This window comes from Syngnathus acus, chromosome 12 (assembly GCF_901709675.1).
Source record: "Syngnathus acus chromosome 12, fSynAcu1.2, whole genome shotgun sequence".
Classification (NCBI taxonomy): Eukaryota; Metazoa; Chordata; class Actinopteri; order Syngnathiformes; family Syngnathidae; genus Syngnathus; species Syngnathus acus.
In genome coordinates, this window is record NC_051097.1 from 6,648,670 (window position 1) to 6,676,118 (window position 27,449).

At 41.5% G+C, this 27,449-nt stretch overlaps 3 protein-coding genes and 2 long non-coding RNA genes across 20 annotated transcripts; 3 read left to right on the forward strand and 2 right to left on the reverse strand.

The window, feature by feature from the left end:
• Nucleotides 1-437: 437 nt before the first annotated feature.
• On the reverse strand, nt 438-6,591 carry rbm18 (RNA binding motif protein 18). The gene is made up of 6 exons (XM_037266664.1): nt 6,377-6,591; nt 5,965-6,078; nt 3,295-3,421; nt 2,610-2,690; nt 1,812-1,912; nt 438-1,150 (listed from the first exon to the last, which is right to left on the reverse strand). Exons 2-6 carry the CDS (start codon nt 6,069-6,071, stop codon nt 979-981), a joined length of 588 nt encoding a protein of 195 aa, XP_037122559.1. The 5' UTR covers nt 6,072-6,078; nt 6,377-6,591; the 3' UTR covers nt 438-978.
• An 88-nt stretch (nt 6,592-6,679) lies between these two features.
• Nucleotides 6,680-22,198, forward strand: mrrf (mitochondrial ribosome recycling factor). Of its 6 annotated transcripts, none has more exons than XM_037266648.1 (9): nt 6,680-6,798; nt 7,422-7,601; nt 8,873-9,046; nt 9,112-9,264; nt 11,106-11,224; nt 14,343-14,434; nt 15,908-16,067; nt 16,131-16,210; nt 20,618-22,198. In XM_037266648.1, exons 3-8 carry the CDS (start codon nt 8,875-8,877, stop codon nt 16,206-16,208), a joined length of 774 nt encoding a protein of 257 aa, XP_037122543.1. In that variant the 5' UTR covers nt 6,680-6,798; nt 7,422-7,601; nt 8,873-8,874; the 3' UTR covers nt 16,209-16,210; nt 20,618-22,198. The 6 variants fall into 6 exon arrangements, with proteins under 6 accessions (XP_037122543.1, XP_037122545.1, XP_037122541.1 ...); XM_037266650.1 differs by having other exon boundaries at nt 7,422-7,596; XM_037266646.1 differs by lacking the exon at nt 7,422-7,601.
• Nucleotides 22,199-22,397: 199 nt separating this feature from the next.
• Nucleotides 22,398-27,237, forward strand: LOC119131889. The gene is made up of 2 exons (XR_005099723.1): nt 22,398-22,726; nt 27,173-27,237. It is a non-coding gene; the product is annotated as an uncharacterized LOC119131889 (long non-coding RNA).
• On the reverse strand, nt 22,650-24,675 carry LOC119131883 (butyrophilin subfamily 1 member A1-like). 10 transcript variants are annotated; one of them, XR_005099720.1, is made up of 6 exons: nt 24,553-24,675; nt 24,181-24,398; nt 23,783-23,843; nt 23,424-23,691; nt 23,250-23,345; nt 22,761-22,904 (listed from the first exon to the last, which is right to left on the reverse strand). XR_005099720.1 is itself a non-coding variant. In XM_037266682.1 (5 exons), the coding sequence occupies exons 3-5, from the start codon at nt 23,579-23,581 to the stop codon at nt 22,863-22,865; spliced, it is 291 nt and encodes a 96-aa protein (XP_037122577.1). In that variant the 5' UTR covers nt 23,582-23,691; nt 23,783-23,843; nt 24,181-24,324; the 3' UTR covers nt 22,761-22,862. The 10 variants fall into 10 exon arrangements, 9 of the variants coding, with proteins under 9 accessions (XP_037122584.1, XP_037122577.1, XP_037122579.1 ...); XM_037266682.1 differs by lacking the exon at nt 24,553-24,675 and having other exon boundaries at nt 23,429-23,691; nt 24,181-24,324; XM_037266684.1 differs by lacking the exons at nt 24,181-24,398; nt 24,553-24,675 and adding an exon at nt 24,069-24,087 and having other exon boundaries at nt 23,429-23,691.
• LOC119131888 lies at nt 24,797-25,990 on the forward strand. Of its 2 annotated transcripts, none has more exons than XR_005099722.1 (2): nt 24,797-24,950; nt 25,771-25,990. It is a non-coding gene; the product is annotated as an uncharacterized LOC119131888 (long non-coding RNA). The 2 variants fall into 2 exon arrangements; XR_005099721.1 differs by lacking the exon at nt 24,797-24,950 and adding an exon at nt 25,367-25,637.
• Nucleotides 27,238-27,449: the final 212 nt, after the last annotated feature.

A 27,449-nucleotide genomic window follows, 5' to 3' on the forward strand; every position in this document is an offset into this window, starting at 1 on the left:
ACGCGCTATATTTTCTAAGCAATTTGGATGCAATAGTTTGCACACCCCTCGGTGCGCATTAATAAATAGTTTAGTTTATTAATTTGATTAAGTAGACGTGGACGTTTAACTGAAATTAAATTGTTCGCGATATATGGATCGTGTTTCTTTTTGTGAGAAAATGTTTTTTTAATTCCACACAAAGTAAAAAAATAAATAAATAAAACGAATGCCTCAAAGTAAGCTTTGGCAGGAAAAAAATAAATAAACGAGCTAAATGCTAGTATTTTACATGGTTCATTTATGAGATTACATTATATGACCTGATTTGGATTTTTATGATGTCGTCCTAAAACGTAAACCCCCTGTAAAAGATTATCTAATGAAAAAATGTACAAATCAACATCAATTTTGATCAAAATAAATTTAATTTAAAACAATGTTGGAAGCCAACACACTTTTTTCATAACAGGGGCCATTTTATCTAATTTTCCAAAGTCCTCCAATGGCCAAACAAAATGGAACAATATGATGCAAAACGAATACAAATGTTTATTATTATACACTCTAAGCATTTGTGGGTTAGATGTTTTTTCTCCTGAGGCTTAAATTGCTTTGAAAATTGGTTAAATAATCGAGGTATATTATGACCTACAGTTTGTAGATAATTTCCACACCCCCTGCTTTAATAAAACTAAATGAGGGTGGGAAGAAAAATAATAAAAGAAAAAAGAAATCCAAACAGTTTTGCATTTCATTTTTTTTTCCAAAGGTTTCTTTAGTACTTCCTGCACATTCCAAACATCAACACATGCACACTCAAATAAAATGTAACACAAGAGAAACAACTGAATTCATAATATGTCCATCATTGTTCGCAATAAATGTCATTGTCTTTAATTCCCATTTTAAGAAGTTCCTGTTGAGGTGGTGAGGGGGCCTGAGTTGTGTGTGTATGTGTGGGGGGGGGGGGTTCTCCTTGAAAGGTGGGCGGACGGGTCATCTCCTAAACCTTCGAAAGGGCCTGCTGTGTGATTTGGAGTAGGGCTCCCAGCGCTTCCTCTCTGGCGGCTTGTTATAGACGTAGGCAGACGGCCCTGAGTACTCCTCATCTGGATTCTCCTCCATCATCTGCAGCTTGGCCTCGATGGCGCGGATCTTAGCGCTCGTACTTGAGGAGGCCAGACGTAAAAAATGAATAAAACAGGAAGTTAGCAGGCTTAAAGGGAAATACCAGTAGCGATCGTAGAGTGAAATATTAAATGGGAGGACATGTGGTGCAGGTGAGAGGAGGAAGAGTAGGAGCGAGATGATGTGTCTGGGCGGGCATGGAAGAAGACGGTGTTTTTATTTCCTCTCGTGCGAGATTTGAAGAGCGCCACACTAGAGTCCAAGTGTGCAGTGTGTCCCCGAGGAGAGCTCTCCAGATGGCATCCTGTGCTCGGAGACACCGTCCCTCGCTAAGAGCTCTCACTCGGCTTTATTTCCGAACGCGGTGAAAGCTCACGAGTGACAATAGGCGCTCCCCAAAATAATAGCGGGACTTGTCGACATGCAGGTCGATGATCAATAACATGGACTGTGGCTCTCCCATTTTGTAAATGGAATGCTTTTGTATGAAGATGTGAAAAGTGGATCTTTGTGGAATAGTGACAATATAGGGGGAAATATTTCAACGAGATGTCTCCAGCTGAGTGGGGTTGTAAGTTTGGAAGATGGGTCTGCTTTTCTGACATGTAATTTGAAGCTTTCAGGAATGACATGTATCATCATCATGTAATTGGTGTCACATGTTTAAGGACAAAACACATTTGTGTGTGAGCACAAACCACCTGAGGTGATTCGTCGTTAAGGCTCCGTCGGCTCCGTCGCCGCTGCTCGACGGTTCCAAGCTGGAAGGCATCGTCTTGTCGTTACGGAAGCCTTCGAACCTCTGCGGATGATGATGAAGATAATGAATGACAGAGTTAGTTTAGCAATTAGCAAACACGACAGAACATGCAGAGGTAGGAGCATTCCGATATTAAGACTCTCCAACAGGTTGCCGTCTGCATTCAATCCAAACATCTCAGATAGCCAACACGGACTTCTCCTTACCTAGAGACAAAAAAAGACAAGACAAAAAACGTCATGTGACAGGTGAAAGAAAGCCCAAAACCTGGCACCACACGGAATATCTTCGGAATAAGTTCAAGGAAGCCTTTAAAAACCAGGACTTGATTTTAGTAACCCTTTAATTAAAAAAAACAAAAAAAACCCATCAAATATTTCATAAAAAAAAAAAAAAAAAAAATAGGGATAGTTGTTTTGCTGTGTGTTTTATTGCGCTCAAAGGGTAGGAAGGCACTTTTAAAAAAAAATATATCAACATATTTTACAATTTTTTTATTTGTTATGAAAAAATACGCAAAATTAGGCCAAGGTGATGAAACGTGACGCTGTGTGTGTGTTAACATGTGTGACTGTAGGGTGTGATTCATCTCTATACAGGATATCCCTCCACAATTTGCCAGTAAGCAGTCTATTGTTAAGAGACAAGAGTTGGACTGAGATCCCACTGACCCCCCCTCCTGCCACATTAGTACACGTCAAAGCGTTACACTGGAAAAACGAGCGAGTGTGCCACTTACCTGTGCATGTGCCCAACGCACAACCAATTTCTTAGACAGTGCTAGCTTGCCATTCAAGCAGTGGATAGCTCTTTCGGCCTCCTGCAGACAAAATGAAGATGGATCTGGATTATTTTAAAAATGCCATAAAGGCACCGTAAAAAAAATGGGTCGCGACTCTCAAGTGGTCCTTAATTTAATGTGACTTAACTTCTCGACCACTGGCGGATCTAGAGGGGGGGCCCGCGGGAGCACTGACCTCCCTTGAAATATTAATCTGGGTGTGTGACTAAGTGTGCGCGAGTATAGAAGATAAACACACAGTTCCTTTGTAAAGCTCTTCTGGGAGGACTTCATAGCCAAGTGATAGACACTGGCTGTGAAACTAGATGCTTATCATGATCCCTCCCGGCTCATTCTAAAATAAATACAGGCCGGCCAGCAAGTAAAGTTGGAGGGGGGGAGTAAGGGGTACTTTGTGGTGCTTTTAATTCGAAACAGAATTCACTCCAGCGACGACAATGTGATTTTTGAAAGGTGGACATCATGATAATACGTAATAAATTGAAATGGTTGCGCGGAAATATTTTATGTCCAAATTTGGTCAAGTCAGTCCTGTGTGTTTTTTCCCCCCCCCACAAATTATTTACGCCTATAAAGTAATCAAGTAGATTGATGTTAAAGCCAAGATTAATTTTATATGTACCTCTCTGGTGTTAAAGTTGACAAAACAGTAGCCTCGTGGTTGCCCCTCCAGAGGACCGGACTTATGGAACAGGAAGTCAAACTGTTTGACATGGCCAAACTTTTCCAACAGCTTCACCAAGTGATACCTGCCAGAAGAGGAAAGACAAAACACAGTGCATACATAAATAACAAAAATAAATGGGTTGCAAAATAAGCATGTGATTTATCTTTATTTCGTTGTAAAAAAAAACAAAAAAAAACGGAAAGCCAGTATTGTCTCCACATCAGAAGGATTGTGGTTATTGTCAGTATGAATCTGTCAAGCGTAAAGGATAACGAGAAAGGCGGCTTTCCCCTGCCTGACACCTTTTTAGCAGCGGGCCAGCTGGTGTGGCACGCCTGAGACAGTAAATCTTTTATTGAGACAATGCCGAGGATACGGTAGCAGGACAATGAGGGAATAAAACAAAGGAAGCCTCCGGCTCCCCTCCCGTGCGCCCGAACTCTGTACAAACAACATCCAGCGAGCCGCTCAACTTAGGACATGCGCTCACGGAAGAGTTATGCCGCCGTGCGCGTTTTGAAGCGTGGGTATGGCCGAGCTTGGAACGGCATGGGAAAAAAAATGTGTCTTCTGGGAAAAGAGGCCGGACAATGAGACCTGCGTCACCCAGGCTCGACTTGGCCGGGCTCGTTCGAACCACAATGTATTAAAATCAAAATCACAATGACCCCCCCTGTGGTATTTATAGAGTCCAATTTCAGGTGATGTTTACTGATCATTGGTGTTTCGGAGGAATCAAATCAAGCTAATGCCAACCTTGAAATGAATTTGATCGATTTGAATTGCCAAAGAACAACGCACAAAGAAAGCCGTCAACTGGCAGGACTGAAGGTGACTCCAGGTGAAATACAGTTTTGTTTTCTTCACCAGCCTGGTATTGTTTCGTTGTTATTTTAAATCACGACGGGGTTTGTGCGTATGCCAATCTGGATGACAATGTGTGTGGGAGCGTGGATGGGGATGTGGAGGGCGACTTTCCAGGTTGCTACAATCTTGTACAGCTCCCTTGAGGGCTTTAAGACCACAGATGACTTCTGCTTTTCCCAGACAACACCCTGTAAACATAACTAAACAATTTATCTGCCTAAAGTTCATGTTCACGTATTATATATGAATGTTTTTGTTTTTTTTGCAATACTAAGTAAACACCTGGAAAATAAATAAATAAATGAAACCCCTGCAGCAGTGGTAAAAATACAGTATATAAACACACACACACACACACACACACACACACACACACACACACACACACACACACACATACACACACACACACACACACACACACACACACACACATACACACACACAATGTAAGACACTCCAAGAACATTTTTGGATACTCGCAACACAACCACAATGGACTGCGATCTCGCGGGAGCCATAAAAAGCGCCGGAGGAAGAGGAGGAGATGGGGGAGTAAGCGGGTGGGGAGGGAAGAACCTGCGGAGAGTGAGAGTAAAGTTCAGAGAGCTTTACGGCAAGGTGAAAGGTGGAGGCGGGGAAGGATGCTGCTGCGAAGGAAGCGAGGTGAGAAGACGGGTAGTGGGACAGATGAGGAAAAGGAAAAGGGGGCGGGAGGGCTTCATTATGGATACTGTAAATATGACAAAGACTAGCGAGGGAACAAAGAAAACACAACTTTGTCATTAACCCACCAGAGAAGAACTGACGATTGCTCAATATGGTGGAATATTATTTTACTATTTAACTAGACTCCTCAAAAGAATAAAACGACATGTGGGGCACATACGATGAACCCTTGCCTCCCAAATAATGGACAGCAAATTAAAATGGTATCATTTGTAGCAGGTCTACATTCCTCCTCTAATGCACACAGCTATGCTCGGTGGAACAAACAAAAGTGTAGTGCCGGTGCCAACCAGGAGCTAATTAATCTTCCCAATCAGTAAAAGGGGCCGTGGGCATTTCTCATGTTTGCTCTTCGTACGGTGTGCTAGTAACGTTATTTAAACAGAAGTGGAGCAGGGCATAGGAAAGGGAAGGAAACGCCTGTCTAGACGCCCACCAGAGCCACAACGCATATATTCTGCAGAAGCCCCCCCCCACAACCCCACCCCAACGTACACACAAAAACAATCTACAGGCCGAAAAAAAAAACCCTTCTAGTCCAACACATTGTCCATAAAGGTAATCTCACACCCGCACATTTATGCTGTTATTGCCTCCGATTTCGAACACACACAGGTCCAGATTGAGAGCGAGAGAGTGTAAACAGGGCAGGTGGGTGAAGAACGATGTCTGCCGCCTCTGCAGGGCGATTCCACGCCTCGCTGCCACTGTTTCACACACCCGAGCCCCTGTCTGCTCAGTCTCAGCCTGCAACACACACGCGCTACACACACAGCTCATCAATCATGCCTGCGCACACAATGCAGAGCCTCTCTCTCTCCGTGGGCAGCTTTAGAAAGCAAAGTTTGGGATTTGGAACACACACTGCCAAACATCAGTCTTGAATCGCCAGCTTGAACACTGCTTAGAGTTGGCAGCTTCATGTGTTTGTTTTGGGTGAAAATTGGATTTGTGTTTGGGGTGCAGGTATTCATCATAGTGCTTAATAAACAGTATCACAGAACAGTGCTAACAGTATCATAAACTCACTCAGTGATTTTGGGATCGATGTTGCCTATCCACAATCGGTTTCCATCATGGGCTCCGGTGTCTGAAATGATGGAGGCGTTTTCCATCGTCTCTGACGCGGACGACATGTGTCCACTGACAAGACAAAGTACAAGATTGATGAAACACCATGCACACCTGGAATATGATCACTTGTTAATCGATTTAAAAAATAAATAAATACATTTTGAGTATAATAGAAATCATACGCGATGAAGTTCTGGTAAACATTTGCGGCGACTGGTCTCATTTGATTTCAAAACACTGCTTAAATTTACCCTTAGCTGCTCAATATTAGTGTTCTCAACAACAAAGAAGATGCAGTTAAATGATTGATTTAATATTGCTGCTTTATTTAAACAGGTTACTAGCGATTAGCATTCTTAGCATTTACCTTCTATCAAACCTGATATGATCACGGTTTCTTCTTCGATAGAATTAGCTTCTGATCCCGCTTTCGGGGTGCTTCGGTGATGTCAGATAATTATAATAAGCATTCTAAATCTACGGGTTAGATTATCGATTGTAAATTGGATTGGGTGCCTTGTTTTGAGGGCGAGGCGATGGATTTGTTGCCATCTGACAACATAGGCGCATTGTAATGACGTGTAGTGGTTGTTTTTAAAGTGCGCTCGGTTTTAGGATTTGCACATTCCGATTGCACACAAAGTTCTTTGCGTCAGGTGGGTTCCCGTCCACCTGACGCACTCTGTAAAGTATTTTAAGCGCCACCGTCTCCGAAACACGTCGCGGGAAGATGACCAAAAATGTCAAGCACCGCTTCCCCGTAACATGCTCCCGTGAAGATTTGTCACAGTAAGTGCGATTATTTGTGTATTTTAACGTACTATTTGTCTTTTAACAATGTTATTCTTTTATGTTCGGATTCACCGTGTTTCTTTTTAATGTGTCTGAGTTTCTGACGTCTTATGAGTCGATAAAGAGGCGGGAAATGTCTTCAACACGCCGACCTTCACACTTTTAATAAACTTAACCTATTTCCTAAAACATGTAAGAACGTCTTTACATATTACAATAATGTATCGTGTTAAATATGATTAAAGTGTGACATTTGGATTATATTGATATTTTAATTCTTACGTGTGTACAGTCTGAATTAAATGGATGTCACGTGACTTACATTCTAATCATTAGGTCAGATTCGTCAAAATAATTCATGTCCTATGTTACTATATTTTCCAATTTTTGGGAAAAAAAATGGATGAGATTTACTCAGTGGTCACCAAGTCCAATCATTGTGGTGTCTGTATGATTTGTTGCTACCCATTGAAGAAGTACACTGTATAAATGTGACATGGCATAAAATTTAATTTACATGGTATGACACATATTGTGTTAAGTCTTGTTTATTGTTTGATGTAGATGAGATTAAACCAGGAAGAGCATGATCAGATATAATTTTTTTGTTCACACTAAAGTGTACAAAGGAGACCTCATGCGGGCTTGCTGCTGTAGAAAAGTGTGTTTGAGTGCAGCTGCAGGACGTGATGTTACAGTATCCCACTGACCACCTGTGCGCCACGTTTTCTGCTTGACTTCCCCTCCAAGGAGCTCCGTCAGCATCCCTCATCGGAGCCGATCTGCTCTACCACAGTTGGGTCAGATCATATCAGCTTGTCGGGAGAGTCTGCATGCCAGATTTTGAAAGCCTGGGGAGGAGTTTGACATGGGATGTAGTGGTGGTCTACCCTGACCATATTTGGATATCAGATCATCTCTGGACGTGTGCCTCATAGATTTGGGTTGTGATTTTTGTGGCAATAATGAGCTGTACAACAGCCGGGCCTCTTTTATTGAAGAACAAAACAAAACAAAATAAAACAGTGGCGGTTCTAGAAAGTTTCATCTGGGGTGGCACTCGAGCAACCATTTTCTGGAAATAAGATTTTGTAATTTATAGGGTGAATATTTTAGTGCTTGAGTATAATATGTTATAGGATAGTCAAATACAGTGTTCAATTTTGATTCCCCATTCGGCAGGTCTTGTCAGAGTGCGTTCTGCCAATTAAAAAAACATTTTATTCAAAATGTTTTCACAGTGCGTCCTTGTCGGAGGTATGCTCGCCGCTGACTTTTGTTTTGAACACCCCATTTACGGTAGCAGTATTAAACCACATTTTGTTTCGAGTCCAACACTGTGGTATGCTTCTACCCTTGAAGCTCAAAGAACCTTCTTCACAGCCAGTGACATTGAAAGACAGGATTTAGTGTGTTTGCGTCTGCGGTCTTTTGTTAGTCCCGGAGTTTGTCTGTACTTGCGTGCACGCTAAGGTTCAGCGGCACAGTTCACAGTCTGCAAGGTGGGAGGCGGTGAGTCCATAATAAAGTCAGAGGGGCTGCTCTGGTGTATGTTGTTCAATGAATGGTGTGGGAGAGGTTCCCCTTAAGGAATTCCCAAACATCAGCACTGAATGTGGAATTCAGTGGGAGAAAAGACTGACTGGTGGTACAAGATGTGTGCCCACCTCCTACTGGCTGACATTGGCTATTACCATTTTTTTGTTTTTAAAAAAAATAGATGTGCAGTAATAGCCTAACATGAGACTAGTCCTCAAATTTGAAAATGGAAGAAAATAAGTCAAATTCTACATTTTTAGAATTTTGTTTTTGTTTGTTTGTACTAAACTGGAGTCAAACGCTTCTATTTATTTAATATATTTACTTAATGAATCAATGTTGGTTTAAATCTTTAGTCTATTTTAAATGAAGTGAGATTAGATAGTCTATATCATGTGTTTTGTTACAAAATATTTTTAAATAAATCAGATAAAAATTAATTAAAATGTAAAAATGATGGTTTTGGTTTGGAAAACAATACAAATATTAAAATATTTATATTTGTAATGTTATGTTTGTCTTTTTATGTTAGCAATGGCTGTGAATCATTTGAGCCGACTGCGTCCGTTGCTGTGTCAGTCCGTGGCGCGACATCTCAGATGTGCCCCTGTGGTCCCCGCAAAGCTCAGCTCCCCGACTTTCTTCCCTGACGGTCTTTTCTGGCCCACTGCGTGCGTCCGCCTCTATGCCACCAAGAAAGCCAAAGGTTAGTGTAGAGGAGACTCACGTGCCACGTCTCTCGCTGACCGCTCTTTGTCGTCGTCTTTCTAGCCAAGACAAAAGGACAAGCGGCCAAGGTGAATATTAGCGCCGCTCTAGTGGAAGACATCATCAGTCTGGAAGAAGTGAAGGAAGACATGGCGGCTGTCGTCAATGCGCTGAAAGATGACTTCACGCGCAACCTCAGCATCAGAACGTCGCCCGGTATTATCTCATATTCTCAAAGTCGACATTTCATACAAACATGTCAGCTAATTCATCTGCTTAAACCTAAGCCACATTTATCCATCAAAATCCACACGCGCCTTGTTTGCATCGTGCCGTGCCCCTTGTGACCTTACCTTGACCCCACTTTGACCATGATTTCCCCAACTACATCCAGGTCGTGACCCCGGTGCCTCCGGCCTGGAAAAATGGTAGCTTAGTTTGGGATGAGGGTCATAGGTGGATGAAATGGGCGGAAGAAGCGTGTTCTATTCAGCTAAGGACTACCTATGACGATAATAATAGCAATAAATGCATAAAAATCCTTATATGGTCAATTCCTCAGGGTTATGTTTTAGGTTCATATGATCCCAAGCTCATATTTGTCCTTCTCCTGACCAGCCTTCCTCTTTTTTCATGTTCTGGCTCAAACTATTTCAATTACAAGCACAAAAGAACGCTTATTTCCATCTGCTTCCTCGGCATCCATCCCCGCCTCCATCCATCCATCTGTCCGTCCGCCTCTCTTCTGTCCAGCTGCACAGTAATCCGGGGAGGCAGCAGGACTTAGGTCTGACAGCAGGGATGAGATGTTGGAATGGGAATGACGTCAGTTGTGCGAGCAAGCGAGTGTGCACGTGAGTGTGTGTGTGTGTTTTGCGCAAATTTCCTCATCTGGGTTTAATCAGGAGTAAGTGTGGATCTAAATGTATGAAAGTGTGTAGAAAGCCAGAGATGGATGGAGGGAGAACATCCGTGGGGTTGTTGCGGTCAGAGCTGGGTTGCCAGGGAAGCTTCCATGCAGCATCTTCCTGTCGGTGCTTTGAAGGATTAGTTTGACGTGGATGCAGTCATCCTTCAGTCAGTTACTTCACTTTTTGCCCACTTCCATCTGTATCCCAGCTTTTTTTTGTTATTAGAGTTTATAATATTTCTGTGTTATTTCTGTGATATTTTATTTTCCCCCCTTTGTTTTCAGTTAGGACCTTTTCATGAAGAAGAAAAAAAAAAAGATCTATTGTGTGAAAGTTAGACAAGGGAATGAATAATAGTATGTCAAGGTTTCATTCCATGAATTCACTCATGGATACTTTCAAGTGGACAAACTGAAATCAAAACCGTATATTCAATTTGATAAATGAATGAATTAATCTCCTGGCCCTTCATTATTCTTGTCGAAAGGTGAACCCATTTTTAAAAAAAAATATATATCATCATGTTTCTCACGTAATATGGTTGCAACTTTTGATATTCTCCTTGCCCCGATCTCTTACCGCCGCCTCGCTCGGTAAAAAAAATGGCCGCCTGTCTGGCCGACCTAATTGCTAGCAGATGCGTAGGTGCACATCGTCAAGGCACAAGTAACAAAGACGGACAGGCTGAAGGTCACAACTAGGGATTAAGAAACCCTCTGACCCATCTTTCCACTCTCCATATTTTCTATATCTGACTATTGAAATCCAACAATGAAACAATCCCATCAAGAAAATAACTCTTTATTTTTTCACACACCACCAGCCGTGTCAAAAGTTGCAACCTCCGCAGCCTAAGCAGGCACAGAGTGATGTAAGGCAGAGGTGCAAGAGAAGGAAACAACCGCGTCTGAGGTTAGCCAGATGGAAGGCAAAGAGGTGGGGGGGGTCGAGGTCAACACACCTTTGCTTCTCATCACAGAAGAAAGGAAAGGTGTTCATAAAAATAACACAAAATATCTTTTTTCAATCATATCTGAGTATTCTCAAACCCATTTTTATGCCGTACGTTGTGAATAACGTTATTTTTATTTCACTGTGAGAAAGAAAGTGTAATAATGTTGACATGGCAAATCTTTACATGTTAAGGAGCCCTGGACCACATTGTGGTGTCAACACCAGATGGGAAGTTCCCTCTCAACCAGCTGGGCCAAGTCTCCATGAAATCCCCTCAGCTCATTATGATCAATATGAGCAGCTACCCTGAGGTAAGACCATCATTCACAAACCAACAAACACCAAAAAAATATTCAGGGAGTGACTGGCCGCTTGCAATCTTAATTCTCCAGATTTGCACCAAATGCTTCCAAAGCACATGTGCTAGTACTCCACAGAGTTTCTTGGAAATTTCTGAAGTAGTTTCTGTGCAAGCCTGCTGACTCACAAACAAACAAACTGCAGTTACAAAAGTACCTCCGGTCTTGGTTCTTTGGTTCTTGGCGGAGGTATTCATGTGAGGCTTGAAGTGGAGCCAGAGCCGACATAAATGAAACCCGACCTTAGCGTCTCACGCCAACTTGGTCTCGTATGCTAATTGATGGATCGCTGGAGGAGCTCTTTGTTCTGGAGTGAAAGATAGCACCAAGAACTTGAACTGTGTGTGTGTGCGGATATGTAGATACGCCTGTGTGTATGTTGTCACCAAATGGGAAATGACCTCATTTTACCCCCAGGTTAGGAAGGAATGGATTATTTTTCTTGTTTTTTTTTTGTTTTTTTTCCCCGATCCGGCTTTCCTTCTTCACTGTACGAATCACAGCTCTGGTTCTTCCAGTAGGCTTGTATTGTCCAGACTTTTCCAAACTGGTGGTCCGGAAAGTCAAAGCTCTTTTTGTTTTTCTTCTTTTTTTTTTAGTACAATTAAGACATTACACAATCATGTATTCCCTCTTCTTCGACATAAAACTCCTTGACAACAATCCAACAATTAAAGTAGCAACATTTAGCAATCTAACCTTTAAACGGAGCTGACAAATTGACCTCTTTGGACTTTTTTTTTTTTGTGCCATCTCTTAAAAGATTCCACAAAATAATGCCGAAACCGTGTCGAATAGGAAAGTAGTACATTGGTTTTAATGATGTTGAAATAAAACAGCTCGATTTAGCTTAATGCTAAGATTAGGTGGCTACGGTGGCCTACCTGATGACCTCATGCCACATCAGTGAGTGGGAATCATTTATTATGGCAGAAAATATGAGAACCCTGACCTAAACCTCATCTCACACCAACATAGCTAGCGAGCCAAGGGGATAGGATATCAAGTAGCGGGGGGTGCGGAATTGAATTTGGGGGAACTCTTCAGTCGCAGGCTGCATTTTTAGCCACAAGTGCCCCCGGCCAGTGGTCCTCTGGTAAGTGTTTCTTCACAGCGACTCTAACCGCAGACCACACGCGCGCTCCCAGCAGACACACAACACATACACGACGTCGCACAGAGAGGTGAGGCCGTTGTGGCCGGCGCTAATAGGCTTATAATGATGCCTATCCATTACTTGGCCTTCCAGATGCCCTTCAATTGTTTTCCAGTCATTCATTAAGAAGCAGCAGGCCCGTGTACGCGCGTAGGTGAGCATCACCCGCAGGAAGACGGCAAGTCCGCATTCCTTTCCGCTCACTTCTTGGCTTTGATGTGAAACTTCAGCGTAATTCCCCCCCCCCCCCCCCCCCCCCCCCCCCCATCCCTACTTCCATATTAACGAGAACCTGGCCTGAAAAATTCCGGTTTGGCCGTCATGAGCGCGGAAGAGGTGATGAATATGATGCAGAGAAGAACTCAAATACAGGTATGAGTCAAATCTATCACTTGACGCTCCAAGAGAGCAAGTAGAGGTCTGGGCTCTCCGGGCCGTTCCAGTGGAGAAAAAGAAACAAGAGCTGAATTAATTAATTCGATGCACACAAATAAGCTCCTTTCATCTCACCGCCATTTTTTTTTTCTCCCCAGTGGAAAACACCAGAAGGAGCTGTCTCGGAAGGAGGTTTTAAAAAAACGGATATGCATTTTTTAAACTCTTTGGAATGCTCAGCATAGGGAATTGTCATGCAGCTAAATTGTGATTTTTCTTTCTCCTGTATGCAAAGTGCAGCATCTGGTAAGATGTTTGCAATCTGTCAGTAAAGCCTCTTTTGTGTCCAAATGATCTTGGTCAAGATTGCATTTTTGGACTACTTACCTCCTAATGTCATGCTGGATGATGGCAGATTTTAAGGCTATCTGATGTCCAATCAGCGAGACATTAATGAGGCCATTCTAAGAAGGATCTCTCTCTGGCCACAGTTTTGATCACAAGACTAATCAGTCGACGAGCTCAGCTTCAAGTGACCGCACACTCGGGTGCATTCATTTGGCAATAATGCAGCCGCAACAGGTAGACAAGAATGAGCAACAAGAGCCGGTGGTGATTTCATACGGAATGATTCATTCAATGCATGGATCACATGATGAAGGAATACAATGTAGCAAGCTATTTGTGAGAACTTGTTGTGAACGGTCATGTGTATTTTGGCCACACTGAGAAAAGAAAACGAAAAGTCATATCTGAGAATATTCCTACAAATACATTTCTATTTATTTCACAACAGTTGTTGCCGTACAAGAATCAAGTATGAGACTCAAGTCGAGCTATTATGAGGAGAATTTTAATCAGAATAAAGTCTCCATTTTACGAGATTAAATTTGTAATTTTACACTCCCCCAAAAATGATAATTTAATGGGCATATTAACAATTGCAGCTTAATAAAGAAAGCATATCCATTTTATGAAAGGGAAGTTGTTTTATTGCTTAATAAAAAGTCATAGTTTAAGAGAAAACATGTTAATTTGTAAGGTAAATAGACAAAAAATATCTCCCCAAAAAGTTCAAAAAAAAAATTCAATTGGGAAAAAAAATAATTGAACCTTTAACATTTAAAAACTTTTGCAAGAAAAACAAATTAGGAGAGTGATAATCAAATGACTTTTTTTCCCCTCTGTTTAAAAAAAAAAAAAAATTAAAGTGTGGTGCTAACACTCATTTATGAGTGTGTGTATGTCGCAAGCAGACTCTCTTGTAAGGTCATTCGGGGTCAGCGGCCTGCCCTGCAACCTCTCAGCCCCGTCCCACAGGACCGGGCGCTGACAGTGGCCCAAGGCACTTCCACAGTGTCCGGGCAGCAGCCACACGCACACGCACAGCATACAGAACACCTTAATGACTGCCAGCTGGAGAAAGACCACTACCTGCCGTTGGAGCTTTGATTTTTGTTTTTTCACCCCGACTTTCTCGTGTGTGTGTGTGTGTGTGTGTTCTTGGGTTTTTGTGTGTGTGTGTGTGTGTGGCCTCAGGCTACCTCGGCAGCAGCCCGTGCCCTGAGAGAGAGTAGCATGAACCTCAACCCTGAGGTGGACGGGACAATCATCAAGGTGCCTGTTCCTAAGTGAGTCTCTTCTTACACAAACACACACATGCGTACACGCGGATGCACAAACAAAGACTTTCCCAGTTGTTTCACTGTTTTGCGGTCATCCATCAGCTCTTCCTCCAGGCAAAACAGCCATGTGAAAATCTTGGCTGCTATTCTTTTTAGGGATACCGATGCCAGTTTTATTTCACGGTATCGGCACTTTTACGGTCATTTTTACAATCGGTTGTTAGAAATTAGAAGAATAGAAAATTGCCAATAATTTAAGTTTAAATTATTTAAATGTTTAAGAAAAATTGCTGCATTGAATATATATTTGTCTTTATTTAAAATTATTTACAGTTGTTTTTTGAGGGAGGGAATTTTATGTGTAAAATATTTTGTGTAAAAATACCAGTGGTATCTGCACTTGGTATCGGTGTATTTGAGTTCCAGTGGTGGTATCGGTCTGATAAAAAAAAATGGTTTTGAAAATTTTAAATTAAATGGCAGTGTTAATAAGGAGCTGATAATATTTTGCGTAACAAGCTGTCGTCATGTTTTCAAAATTCCTTCTAAAATGATATTTTATTAACTGTTGGCACAAGAACCAACATAGTTTGGTCATACGTTCCCTAATTTGAGTCTTTTCATGCAGTCACTCTTTTTACTGTGCATATTTGCATATAAGATGTTAAGCCAGTCCGCTTGTTTACGTGCATGCGCGTTTCCTGGCGGTTCCAGCCGCCGTCTCAGCAGCAGGTGTTAGTCTGATGGAGTAAGGACACACGCATCGGACCGCTCCCCCAAAAGGCAGCCTCCCAGCCCCTGCAATCAGCCCCGGCACGCTCCCGAGCATCCATTTGCATTTGCAAAGAGAAGAAGAAGGCGCCCGTTGATTTGCAGTGGAATCAGCAATTAGAGCGTATTGTTTGCAGTAAATAGATGCTACTCGTGGATTGTTTGCAAATAGTCCAGCGGGCTAGAAAACGGCAATTAGGGACAAAAGAATCGCAATGACACGTGGAGTCAAATTTGGCGAGTGATTAAAACAAGCGGGGTGATTACAAAAGTTGTCGGGTTGATGAAGGTTTCAGTTCTGAAGTGAAATCTAGGGGAGGGATTGTTTGTAAAATAGCAGCTACAAACTTTTGGCTAATAACAGCCTAGTTTTAGCACTTTGTTTGCTTGTTTTAAAGGTATAATCAAAGGCAAGTTGGTTCATTTGCATTTACACAAGGACTTTTTAAATGACAATTTGAATAGCACTCAATAAGTGCGTCAACCTGCAATTTCCTAGGATTTCTTCGACATGCTACTCTTGGAAAAGATTAGCTTAAAATCATTGTATGGTCGGTCAAAGCCTGTTTAATATCATCACACGTCAGCAATGTCTGACCAGAAAGTTGAGTGCGGCTTTTAAATGTGCACTCACTTGTGTGCCAGGGATTCAACTTTTCTGTTTTGTTCCTGTTTTGTTTTTTGTTTTTGGGTTTACTCCCTTCGCAGAGTGACACGTGAGCACAGAGAAAACCTCACCAAGACGGCCAAGCAGTTCAGCAACAAGGCCAAAGATTCTCTGAGGAGAGTGCGCTCAAACGCCGTGACGCAAGTGAAAAAAGCAAAGGAGGGACAATCGGAGGACACCATCCGACTCGTCGAGAAACAGGTACGGAGGAAGAACGAAAGAAGTTTTCTTTATCAGGAGACTGTCACGTCTTTTTCTCGACAGATTCAGCAGATGGCCGACAATATCGCGGCAGACATTGACAAACAGCTCGCGGCGAAGACCAAGGAGCTGCTCGGATGAATGTGAGGAGACACACGTGCTGGATTTAGATTTGATATTTGATCTTTTTGCCACAGTCACATCCACAGGCGGCGGACATGTTTAATACGCATTGGGTTGATATTCGACAGCAACACGAAAAGAGCGGGAACGGGTTTTAGATTTTTGGTGTTTACACAAAGGGAATCTAAAACTTTAGCAAGAGTGTACGGTCTTAAACAAGCCGTGTTAATCTTGGGTTAGCTTAGCAATTAGCATGTTTTTTAGCCAATACATGGAAGCATCTCTTACTGTCAGGTTTTGACCGGACCGGCATAGATGAGGGGCTTCTCCTTCTGCACCAAAAAAAAAAAAATAGTTTGAACATTGCTAGTAGTTGTGGTTGTGTGTTATTACTTCAACTGCTAAATGCTATCTTGGTTGACAGCAACCGTAAACAAGTCAATTCACTCAGATATACCAACTCGCTCACTCTCCATTTTTCACGCCAGCTCCTTTTTGGCTCGGTGCTCACAAACTGCAACAATCTTGTCCCTACATTGATTTTATTTCACCGCACTATGTGTGGCATAGTAAGAGGAGCAACTCCTCAACATAGCCGCATGAGTAGCCAGCTCGTTATGAGCTAGCTAGTGCGGCATAAGTAGCCACTCGACCTCTGAATATCCTCAGTTGGTGTCGTGGGAGACCAGCATGCTTCTAGCGAAAACTTTTCCGACCATTCTCGGATTTACTTTTCAGTTTTAGGACTAATTTTGGACCTGTTTTTTTGATTTTTTGTCAGGAATTCTTTACGCCAACTACTGGCCTAGCATGAATATTACATCATTGTCTCGCTTAATGGGGATCATTGTGTTCCTTGTTTACCAGGTCGTTGTTGTGTAATTACACCCTCAGAAGTTTTCGACTTTGTTGCCACATCACTGGCGAAGACAAATCATCCCTTTTACCGTCTTCAAATAAATACAGCACTGGGTAGGAATGGCTTTTTAATGGCATTTGTGGGCTTCCTCCTCATTATACCCTCTCGCCACAAGGGTTGTCTGTTTGGATAAAACAAACGCACCCGTCTAAATGTCAACTGTTTTTTCTTTTCTTCTTCCTTTTTTGTCCCGGTGGCAAAAGCAGACAACATTGTCAACCAGTTGCTAAACATTTGCTTCACATTCAAGACTGAAAATGCAGATGCATGTCTAGCATTGACCACATGTCTTCTCTCCTTTAAATGATTATTGATGGACTCTATTTAAGCCAAACCACTTTGTAGTGCGTGTTTGTGCGTGCGTGATGGCTCTTATTTTCTTTTTCTCCGCTTTCAGTTTGAAGTCGAATTCCCCCTCCTTCTCCTCCTCCATTAGTTTGAGTGATAATGGACTTTTCCTGTGTGCGCGGATCTGACTGTCGGCACCACAATGGTCCATTAGGGTGGGAGGAAGGCTTTTAATATTGTCTTTGTTCTGAAATAGCTACACTTAAAAAAAAAAAAAAAAAGGTATGGCACTCTTATAGTAGTTGGATTGTATGAATGGGAGCAAAACCATTAGCATAGACTCCTGTTTTCCTCTTCCTGTGGTTTTGTCTTTATTTTTATATTTATTTTGGGTGCAGTCCAACGGTCTCACAAACGCACGCGATTTATTTGACGCTATTTGCTAAAAGATGTTACAATGAAGCGGGCCCGCGTCCTTCGGTGCGGTTTCGTTTTAATGGGCTAAACAGAGCAGAGTCGTTAGATAAACACGAGTTTTGCGAAGGAGCGTCTGTGCAGGGGACGCCGGCGGCCTCGCGTGGAAATGGCGGCGTTCTCCGGGCCATTCCGTGTCCAGATGTCAGCAATTTTGGGGGGCATTGTGTACCTTGGCCTGCAACAGAGGCTTCATGATCGATGGAGGGCTGAAAATCTCCAAGTCTCTGGCGCAACAAACGCTGGCCAAGCGTGAGGAAATTGCTTTCAGCTGATAGCTTCATTTCGCTTGACATTTATCAAGTGAAAGAGTTTTTTTTTTTTTTTTGGATGTTTACCGCAAAACAGCATACCGCCTTCTCGGCTCATGCGTGCGTGCGCGCCTTCCGTCTTTGTAGAAGTTGCGGCGTGTCCTTTGGCCCTTCCGCAGAAAAATATACAAATCTAAATTAGCTCAGTAAACTTTGATAGCAGGGTCTTTTGTTTGCGTTTGGTGCACAGAAGGAAAGATAACCACACGAGCTGTGATAAATGTGACGTGCTAACTTTGGGGCGGAAAAGTTAACAAATCATAGTATACACAAGCGGCCACTTCAATAGGTACACCTGCACAATCTGACAAGATATATGAAGTCTGCCTTTAGACAGAAAAGAATGCTTTGTGCAACTCTTTTCCCACAATAATGAAAAGTAGGTCAACTGTTTTGACTAAATGTGATGTCACAATTTGGCTCATTTACATAATAAACACGCGTCTCCGCCAATGACATGACCAGCTCCGTTTGACAAAACTCCAGAGCCATTTTCAAGCAATGACCTCTGCTGTCACATTAAATTCTTAAAGTAAGCAGAACCTCCATTTAGTTTTGTTGGATGTTGGCATACATAGGCGATTCAAAATATTTGAAACAGCCCTGAACATTTCACTTGTCTTTGTACCTACTGTTGTAGCTATTGTGTCATGCAGATACTGTACAGCAAAATACATCAGGTTAAAATGCAAGTCGAGATATATTAAAGGGCAATTTACGCTGGTGTTGTTGCATTCCCATCATCCTCTCGTCCGTACTTCTGTATGCTGATTTCTTTCTTACATATCTGAGAGTAGCATGACACACACACATCCCCTTTCCCCTCATCACCTCTGGAGTGTGTGAAGCTCCCCAGAAGATGTCATTGAGGCGCCAATCAGCGCATGAATATGAAATAAAGCTCTCCAAGGGGACACGCGTGCAGCGTAAAATGGCTGCTTATGCAAATTCAATTGAAAAGAATCTGATGTTCATAAGGGGATCTTTGACCTTTTCAGTCAGCTTACACGGGTCTATTAATATTTATAAATGTAATTGGCTGAGCTCGGGGTGGTGTGAGGCCTTGTTCTGGTGCGGTTAGACACATGCAAGCCCCCCCCCCCCCCTTCTTCCACTACAGGTGGATGCTCTTACTTTCTGCAGCTTACTTAGATTCTTCTTAAGGAGGAAGTTGGATATCCTAATAATCAGGTAAACTAATAGCGGGCGGCCAGAACGTTTCCTTCCGCCGCACTCGGCATGTCAGTCATTCCCAGAATTGCTCCTGTCTGTCTGGTCTGCGAGCCATTTGGATGGAGCGGAACGTGCATCCACTGAGTAACCCCCCCAACGCCCCTCCCTCCCTTTGACGTGCTTCCACGCCGACGTGAACAAAGCCTTCCTCAGTCTAAAGTGGCTCAATCGCAAATGATTAGCAGCATGGGAGGAATTACATATTTAGCTTTACGTCCGTCACCATTTCCTCCCGCGGCCTGATCTGAAGTGAGTGGCGAGCGGTGCCCTCCCTGTCGCTATCTCTGTGAGACTAAAAGGACCCCCCCCCCCTCCTCCACCCCACCCTACAGGAGAGTGTAATCAAGGGCTTCCAGCAGTGTAGAAGATGAGAGGTGCAGGGTGGACACTGATGACAATAGACCCAAATTATATTTTTTATGTCTAAAGTCAGAATCTTGTCCCCCGCGGGAGTCGTTTGTGTTTTTAGTAAGACCCCCCCCCCCCCCCCCCATGAGGCTTATACTAAATATAAAAAAATATGTTGCAATGGTCAGCTATATTACTGTCCAATTTCCCCCAGAACACTTGCCACATTTCTTCCTTGAGGTCCTTTCAAAACTAGTTTGCCAGCATGAAAATTGGTTTGAGGTTTGTTTTTATTAGGATTGGACGATTATCAGGGACAGAGTGAAACTGCCTTCTGCTACAACCACACAAGTCTGTAAACAATCACAGTGCAGCTCAGCTTCTGGTTAGCAGTAGGTTTGGCTAGAAACATGTTTCTGGCAAAAATGACCATTTTTTTCAAGTCATTTGAAATGCCATCATCTCCCTCAGTCAAGCCCCCAAACCTGTTGCAGTTCATCCTCCATAGCATCATCTCTCGCTCATAAATAAAGCAGATGGACACAGCCAAAGCCATCGGACAGGAAGCCTGTTAATCTGCAATCCAATCCAGCCCGAGTCAAGAGTGAAACCCGGCTCGGCTTGACTGAGCGGGACCTGCGAGGAAGGAAGTGGAGAACTCAGGAAGTGGCGTTCAGAGCTTTCACCAGTCATATCCATCACTTGGGCTGGTGATGGAGGCATGATTGTGTGTGTGTGTGTGTGTGTGTGCGTATGTGTGTCGTATCCATCACACAGCCAGGAGAGCAGAGTCATTAGAGGGGTTGGGCCGCATTTTAACTAAACATCTTTTTCCATAAAATAAATGCTTCCAGGTTAGCGCGGGTCCCGGAGAAGCCAGGTCGCCCAGCGTTTGCTGCCACTCATCTGATCTCAATTACCAGGCAGCGCCGGGTCACAGCCTGCATGGATGCACACTGGAGAAGACAAGCAAGCAAGTGTGCCTTTCTCTTTTGCTTCCAATTGACACATTGCCACCCCGGCGTGAACCTTACACCCCTTACGTTTCCATGACTGCAGCACACACGCTACACTTTAAGCCGATCTCAAACAGAGGGACCCCCCGGGCCGGCGGTAATGATTACACTTGTAAATTTGCTGGGTCAAAAATAACCCAATTTCGGTCAAAAATTCGACCGACCCCACTACTTGGGTCAATTTGACCTGATGATCACTTTTTTTTTCCACAAATAACTCCTATGGATACACTGTAAACAAATGCTGCTCAGCTAGCAGGCGCCATAGCTTGCTAGCTACACACATACATTTGGCGGTATGGTCAAACGCATTTGACCTCGCCAATAAGGAAGCAACCCGGAGCGAACTATTACTTTCCAATTGACTATTGCATCACTTGGCAATTAACCAGACCAGTTTAAGTGAGAAAGTCATCATGGGGTGAACTTTAACCCCGTGCCATCTACCTGCTTAATCACAAGTCTGACACAATTTATTGTTTACACTTTTACTGCGCCGATTTTTTAAAAATTCATTTAAGTGGCACACTTGTTTTTTTTTTTTTTAGCAATTCCAACTATTGAGCTGCGACAACTATTTAAGTTACTCCTTTTGAATGCATTCAGTCGGTCAGTGGAAGAAGGAGACCATCAGGTTGTTCTGTTCTAAATACTGTAGAAGCGTGTGCATGCCTTTTGGTGTATCGTCCGTGTGCATTTACATCTCTACATCATCATAGGATAATTGCTTCCTCATGCTTCCCTTCTTCCCCTCGCCGCGAATATTAATTACCAGAAGACGAAACCAAGCCCTTTGGTCTGCAAGGTTAAGGTCAAAAGAGGAAATAGGGGGCCGCGTGTGTGTGTGTCTGTGAATGCAAAAAAAAAAACCACCATACAATTACAAAGCAGTAAAGTTTCACGGGATAAACTTGTGAGCCAATTATTTTCAGATATACTATAAATAGTTTTTTTATTTATTCAACTGTTTGTCTGATGCCTTTAGGTGTTGATTTTTAAAGCAACCTTGCTCCTTATTCATCCTTATTCCTTATTTTATCCACTTCGGCAGAATGAGCTGATTAATTTTTTTATTTAACCCTGAACACTTCCATATAATGAATGCATTTTTATTGTAAGAGAAAGATCCAAGCAGTCAGCTTTAAAAAACAACAACCATGAGGTTATTTTAGGAATTTAAATGATTTTTATTTTATTGTATAATACATATAATATATATATATATGGCAATGACTTTGAAATAAAGCTTGATCTTGATCCTTGGAATCGCACATGATAAACTGGATTGCGTTAATGTGCTAAGATACAACTTTAAATGCATTATAAAAATAGTAAAGCTATCGTTGAATAAAACCTGCCCAAAACAATCTGCATTTCTTATTTTCCAATTAGTGAACCTAATTTATTGGCACCATAATTGAAAATATGGACAACCATACAGAGGGCGTGCTGCCTTTGCGTGGGCAGGTAGATGGCGCCATCTAGTGACTTTTTGGAAATTTTATATAAACCCCCAGTAGGGGTCAGCAATCCCTTAGAAAAAGAGCTACTTACTTGCGCTGGCACAAAATACTTCAATTATATGTCTAAATTACAGCAATTGATGTTAATTTAACCATCCATATTTTCTCACAATAATCATCAACAATGGTTTGAAAAGGTTAGAAACAATTTATTTTTATAAGTGTTTTCATTTTCCTGTCATAACGTTCACATCATTCCCAGGAAATCAAAATGATCCATTACTAGCGAGCTGGTTTTAGAACCAGCCCTTACACAAGTCTGAATACAATACTAAACAGATGATTACTTTCGGACCTGAAAGTCTGTCTTTAAGAGTGAAATTAAATCTTACAAATACACCATTATGAATACGCCCTGGTATACAGGAGCCATATTTAAATAGTGTTACTATATTACCCTTACAAAGATAACATTGTTAAAGGGGTGATTCTGTAGAGGCCCTCCTCTGTCGTCACAACGCTGGTGCTGGCGTTGAGATTTCGCCCGTGAGCATCCTCCCAAGCCACCGTAGACATCGGGTAGCCCTCGGACTGGCAGCTTAACACAAGCTTGCCTCCGGTTACCGTCTTGGAAATCGTTTTTGTGACTGTTTCATAAGGTGCTGCAAATAAATGAGACAAAGCACATTACCTCAACAAAATGGTTGACTCCACAAAATGCCTGAAACATCATGCAGAAACAATCACATTCTTGCAATGATGTCAAAGTCAACAGGTAAGCAGAGCTGCATTGAGTTTTGTCGAACGCATACATTATTAAGATCTACTAAGCGCCACATTTCAAATTGTTAAAGATTCAGTGTCCATGCGCTTGCCTGAGTGAAAATGCTTTTATTGACTTTATGGGAGATTTTGTAGATGACACCTGCGAGCCAGCTCAGTACCCTATAGCTACAACCCCTGTTGTCATGGTAACTAAATCCGGATTGCAAAAAGGAGTTGCTTACCAGTAACAGATAGTTTAATGTCTTTATAGTCAGCCCCGTTCTTCGCCGCACCACACACTGGTAGTTTCCCGAGTCGTTGATGCGAACCTTGGACACCTGTAACAGGAGTGCAGTACAAAACTGTTTGTCTATTTGTGCTCCAGCACCATATTTACATGAAAATCACATAAGAACCTGACCTGCAGTATGGCCCGGCCGTCTTTAATCTTCTCGGTGAGCAGAATCCCCCGACCCTTGAAGTCCCGATGCTGGAAAGAATCTTGCTCCAGCCCGCTTTCTAGGCGGGACACCAAGCGGGACGGAGCCCTGGAGCTCAAGTACCAAGCCACCATCAAGTCCTAATGGGGACGCGGTGACAAAAGGTAGAAGTGGCAGCCCATTAGCACTTCCCCTCCCATTTGGGCACTGTATGAGACTCGTTCGGCATCAGCAGTAAACAAGACTGTTGGAAAGTAGGCGAGAGACAAAGTTGAATAGGCCTGCTGTGGAATAAAAGTGGTTGTCTACAAGTTTAGTCTTTCCATTTCCAATACCTTGGAGACAGGGCTGGAACAGGAATTGCAAAATAAAAACTTTGGACCAAGTCATTTAGAGCTGTAGAGAGAATAGCATAAGAGTCACACAAGCAACAGGCTCGTTCTCATAAAAAAATACTTTAAGCTCATATAAAAATAAGAGCATTTGAATAAAATAAAAAATCTAAAATTTTAGATCATTTATTTATTCTTTATTGCAATACCAATTGTATTCAGGAAAATATACATTGTCCGTACTCAAGTGTTTCTAAGTAAAATATTTTTTGCAAAGGTAAAAACTCACCATTTAGAGACAAATTGGTATTCAGTTTAATCTCCAAATCTACACCTACATTTACTTGTATTTCGGATATAAATCAAGCAAGCAAGCAAGCAACAATTCTTAATCCTCCTACCTTGTGTGTCAACTTGTCTTATGTGCGACTGCCTGAGTTCTGAGTGTAAATCATTTATCGCACGTTCCACGCCCATAGTCATTGTTGTGCAAATCAGATTAAACAGCCAATGTGTAACCTGTGCAACCAGTCAGTCAAGCAAACTGACATTTTTTTCCATGCCCGGCGCTGTGCCTATATTGAAAAACATTGAATAAGAAAAATCTTTGTTTCCAAACCTGTTGCCACTCTTCTATCACAGGTAGTGAGTGCCCTGCCTATAATGAAAACAACAGTAGATTAAGATGATGGTGCAAAATTGTATTTTTTTTTCCATGCCCGTCGCCAACGTAAACAGGAAAAATTGAATTAGAAAATTCTTTGTTTCCAAACCTGTTGCCACTCTTCTATTTTCAAATTTTTTGAGCCTCGACATATTCTCAAAAAAATCCTGGCACAACACCAAATAAAATTATCATATAATCTTGATGAATAGATTGCAGTGGAGCCCCACAACAATAGATTAAGATGATGGTACAAAATTGTATATTTGCTTTAGTTCACAATAGTTTAGCCAAACAAGGACTGCACAGAACATCAAAACAAGTGCAGTTTGTTATTAAAAAAGCAATGTCAACATTTTCCATTAACTGAGCAGCCCTGATTATCTGGTGTAGCTATTTCATGACGTCATGGAGAAAGGATTCCCTTTTTTAAATAGTAGCAATTGAGGGCGTGTTCGAATGACGTTTGGGTTTCTGTTGCTATAAATACACTTAACCTGTTGTTTTGTTTTTGTGTGGTTTTCCTATCGCAATTTATGCTTACGTAGAAGTTAATTGTTAATTGACAACACTCAGAATGGACTGAGCAATAATGCTAACACAATAAACAAAATGACAACATTTTCCATTAATTTAGGAGCCCTGAATATCTGATGTAGCTATTCCATGACGTCATGGAGAAGGGATTCCTTTTATTTAAATTATCATATAATCTTGATGAATAGATTGCAGTGGACCCCCACAACAATAGATTAAGATGATGGTGCAAAATTGTATATTTGCTTTAGTTCACAATAGTTTAGCACAGAACATCAAAACAAGTGTAGTTTGTTATTGATTATACATTTAATGTAAATGCCAAAAGCTGCCTGACTTGAGTAGAATTAGAGTAGATATTTGCCCTCATAATTACAGTCGCTACTAGAACAACGTACATTCAGGAAAAAGTGCAACTGTTGAGAAATATAACGATGTTTTTGTTGACAACACTCAGATTGGACTGAGCAATAATGAGAATAACACAGCAAACAAAATGTCAACATGTTCCATTAACTGAGCAGCCCTGAATATCTGGTGTAGCTATTTCATGACGTCATGGAGAAAGGATTCCCTTTTTTAAATAGTATCAATTGAGGGCATGTTCGAATGACATTTGGGCTTCTGTTGCGATAATTACACTTAACCTGTTGTTTTGTTTTTGTGTGGTTTTCCTATCGCAATTTAGGCTTACGCAGAAGTTCGTTGTTCATTGACAACACTCAGAATGGACTGAGCAATAATGATACTAACACAATTAACAAAATGACAAGATATCCCATTAACTTAGCAGTTATTGTGTGGTTTTCCTACTGCAATTTATGCTTATATGGAAGTTAATTATAATAATTTGAAAACATTCCCTGCACATTTAGAAGTATTGCTGTATTTTGATTCATGGATTTAATTCGTCCAGATTCAGATGACAAATATTGTGGACCCCCACAACAATAGATTAAGATGATGGTGCAAAATTGTATATTTGCTTTAGTTCACAATAGTGTAGCACAGAACATCAAAACAAGTGCAGTTTGTTATTGATTATATATTTAATGTAAATGCCAAAATTATTTGTTATTTATGGTTTGGGCATTCTTGTTTTTGTTTTGTGTCGCCTACTTGTATGTCTCGTCACCGTGGGATGGAGGAAACGGAATTTCGGTTTCTTTGTGTGTCTTGACATATGAAGGGATTGACAATAAAGCTGACTTTGACTTTGACTTTGAAAAGGTGCCTGACTTGAGTAGAATTACAGATATGTGCCCTCATAAAGTCACGACTAGAACAAAGTCCATTCAGGAAAAACTGTTGAAAGATATAACAATGTTTTTGTTGACAACACTCAGATTGGACTGAGCTGATGATAATAACACAGCAAACAAAATGACAACATTTTCCATTAATTTAGCAGCCCCAAATAAAAAAAATGGAAAACAGTTATTTTCTGACCTGATATTTGAAGCATTCCACCTCCGTATATAAGGCAATGACTTCGAAATAAAGCTTGATCTTGATCCTTGGAATCGTACATGATAAACTGGATTGCGTTCATGTGATAAGATACAACATTAAATGCATTATAAAAATAGTAAGGCTATCGTTGAATAAAACCTGCCCAAAAAAATCTGCATTTCTTATTTTCCAATTAGTGACCCTAATTTATTGGCACCATAATTGAAAATATGGACAACCATACAGAGGGCGTGCTGACTTTGTGTGGGCAGGTAGATGGCGCCATCTAGTGACTTTTTGGACATTTTATATAAACCCCCAGTAGGGGTCAGCAATCCCTTTGAAAAAGAGCTACGTACTTACGCTGGCACAAAATACTTCAATTATATGTCTAAATTACAGCAATTGCTGTTCATTTAACCATCCATCTTTTCTCACAATAATCATCAACAATGATTTGAAAAGGTTAGAAGCAATTTATTTTTATAAGTGCATTCATTTTCCAGTGATAACGTTCACATCATTCCCAGGAAATCAAAATGATCCATTACTAGCGAGCTGGTTTAGAACCAGCCCTTACACAAGTCTGAATACAATACTAAACAGATGATTATTTTCAGGTCCCATGTCTTTAAGAGTGAAATTAAATTTTACAAATACACCATTATGAATACGCCCTGGTATACAGGAGCCATATTTAAATAGTGCTACTATATTACCCTTACAAAGATGTTAAAGAGCTTGAGGCAGGAGTATTTTAAATCTTGGTATTATTCTAAGAGTTGCTTTTTTAATGGTGGCTTTTATAAAAATAAAAAAATAAAGATTTTTTTCAGTAAAAAGACTTTTTTTTTTTAATGTTGAGGTAAAATAGCTAAAACTAAAATAGAAATCAATCATTTCTTTTTCGACAGAAAATGTAACAGATATTCCACTACACTACAGTTTTACTCTGTGTTTCTCACTGACAAAAAACTTTCAGTGATCTCATTGTGCGTGTGAACAGTTCAATTAAAT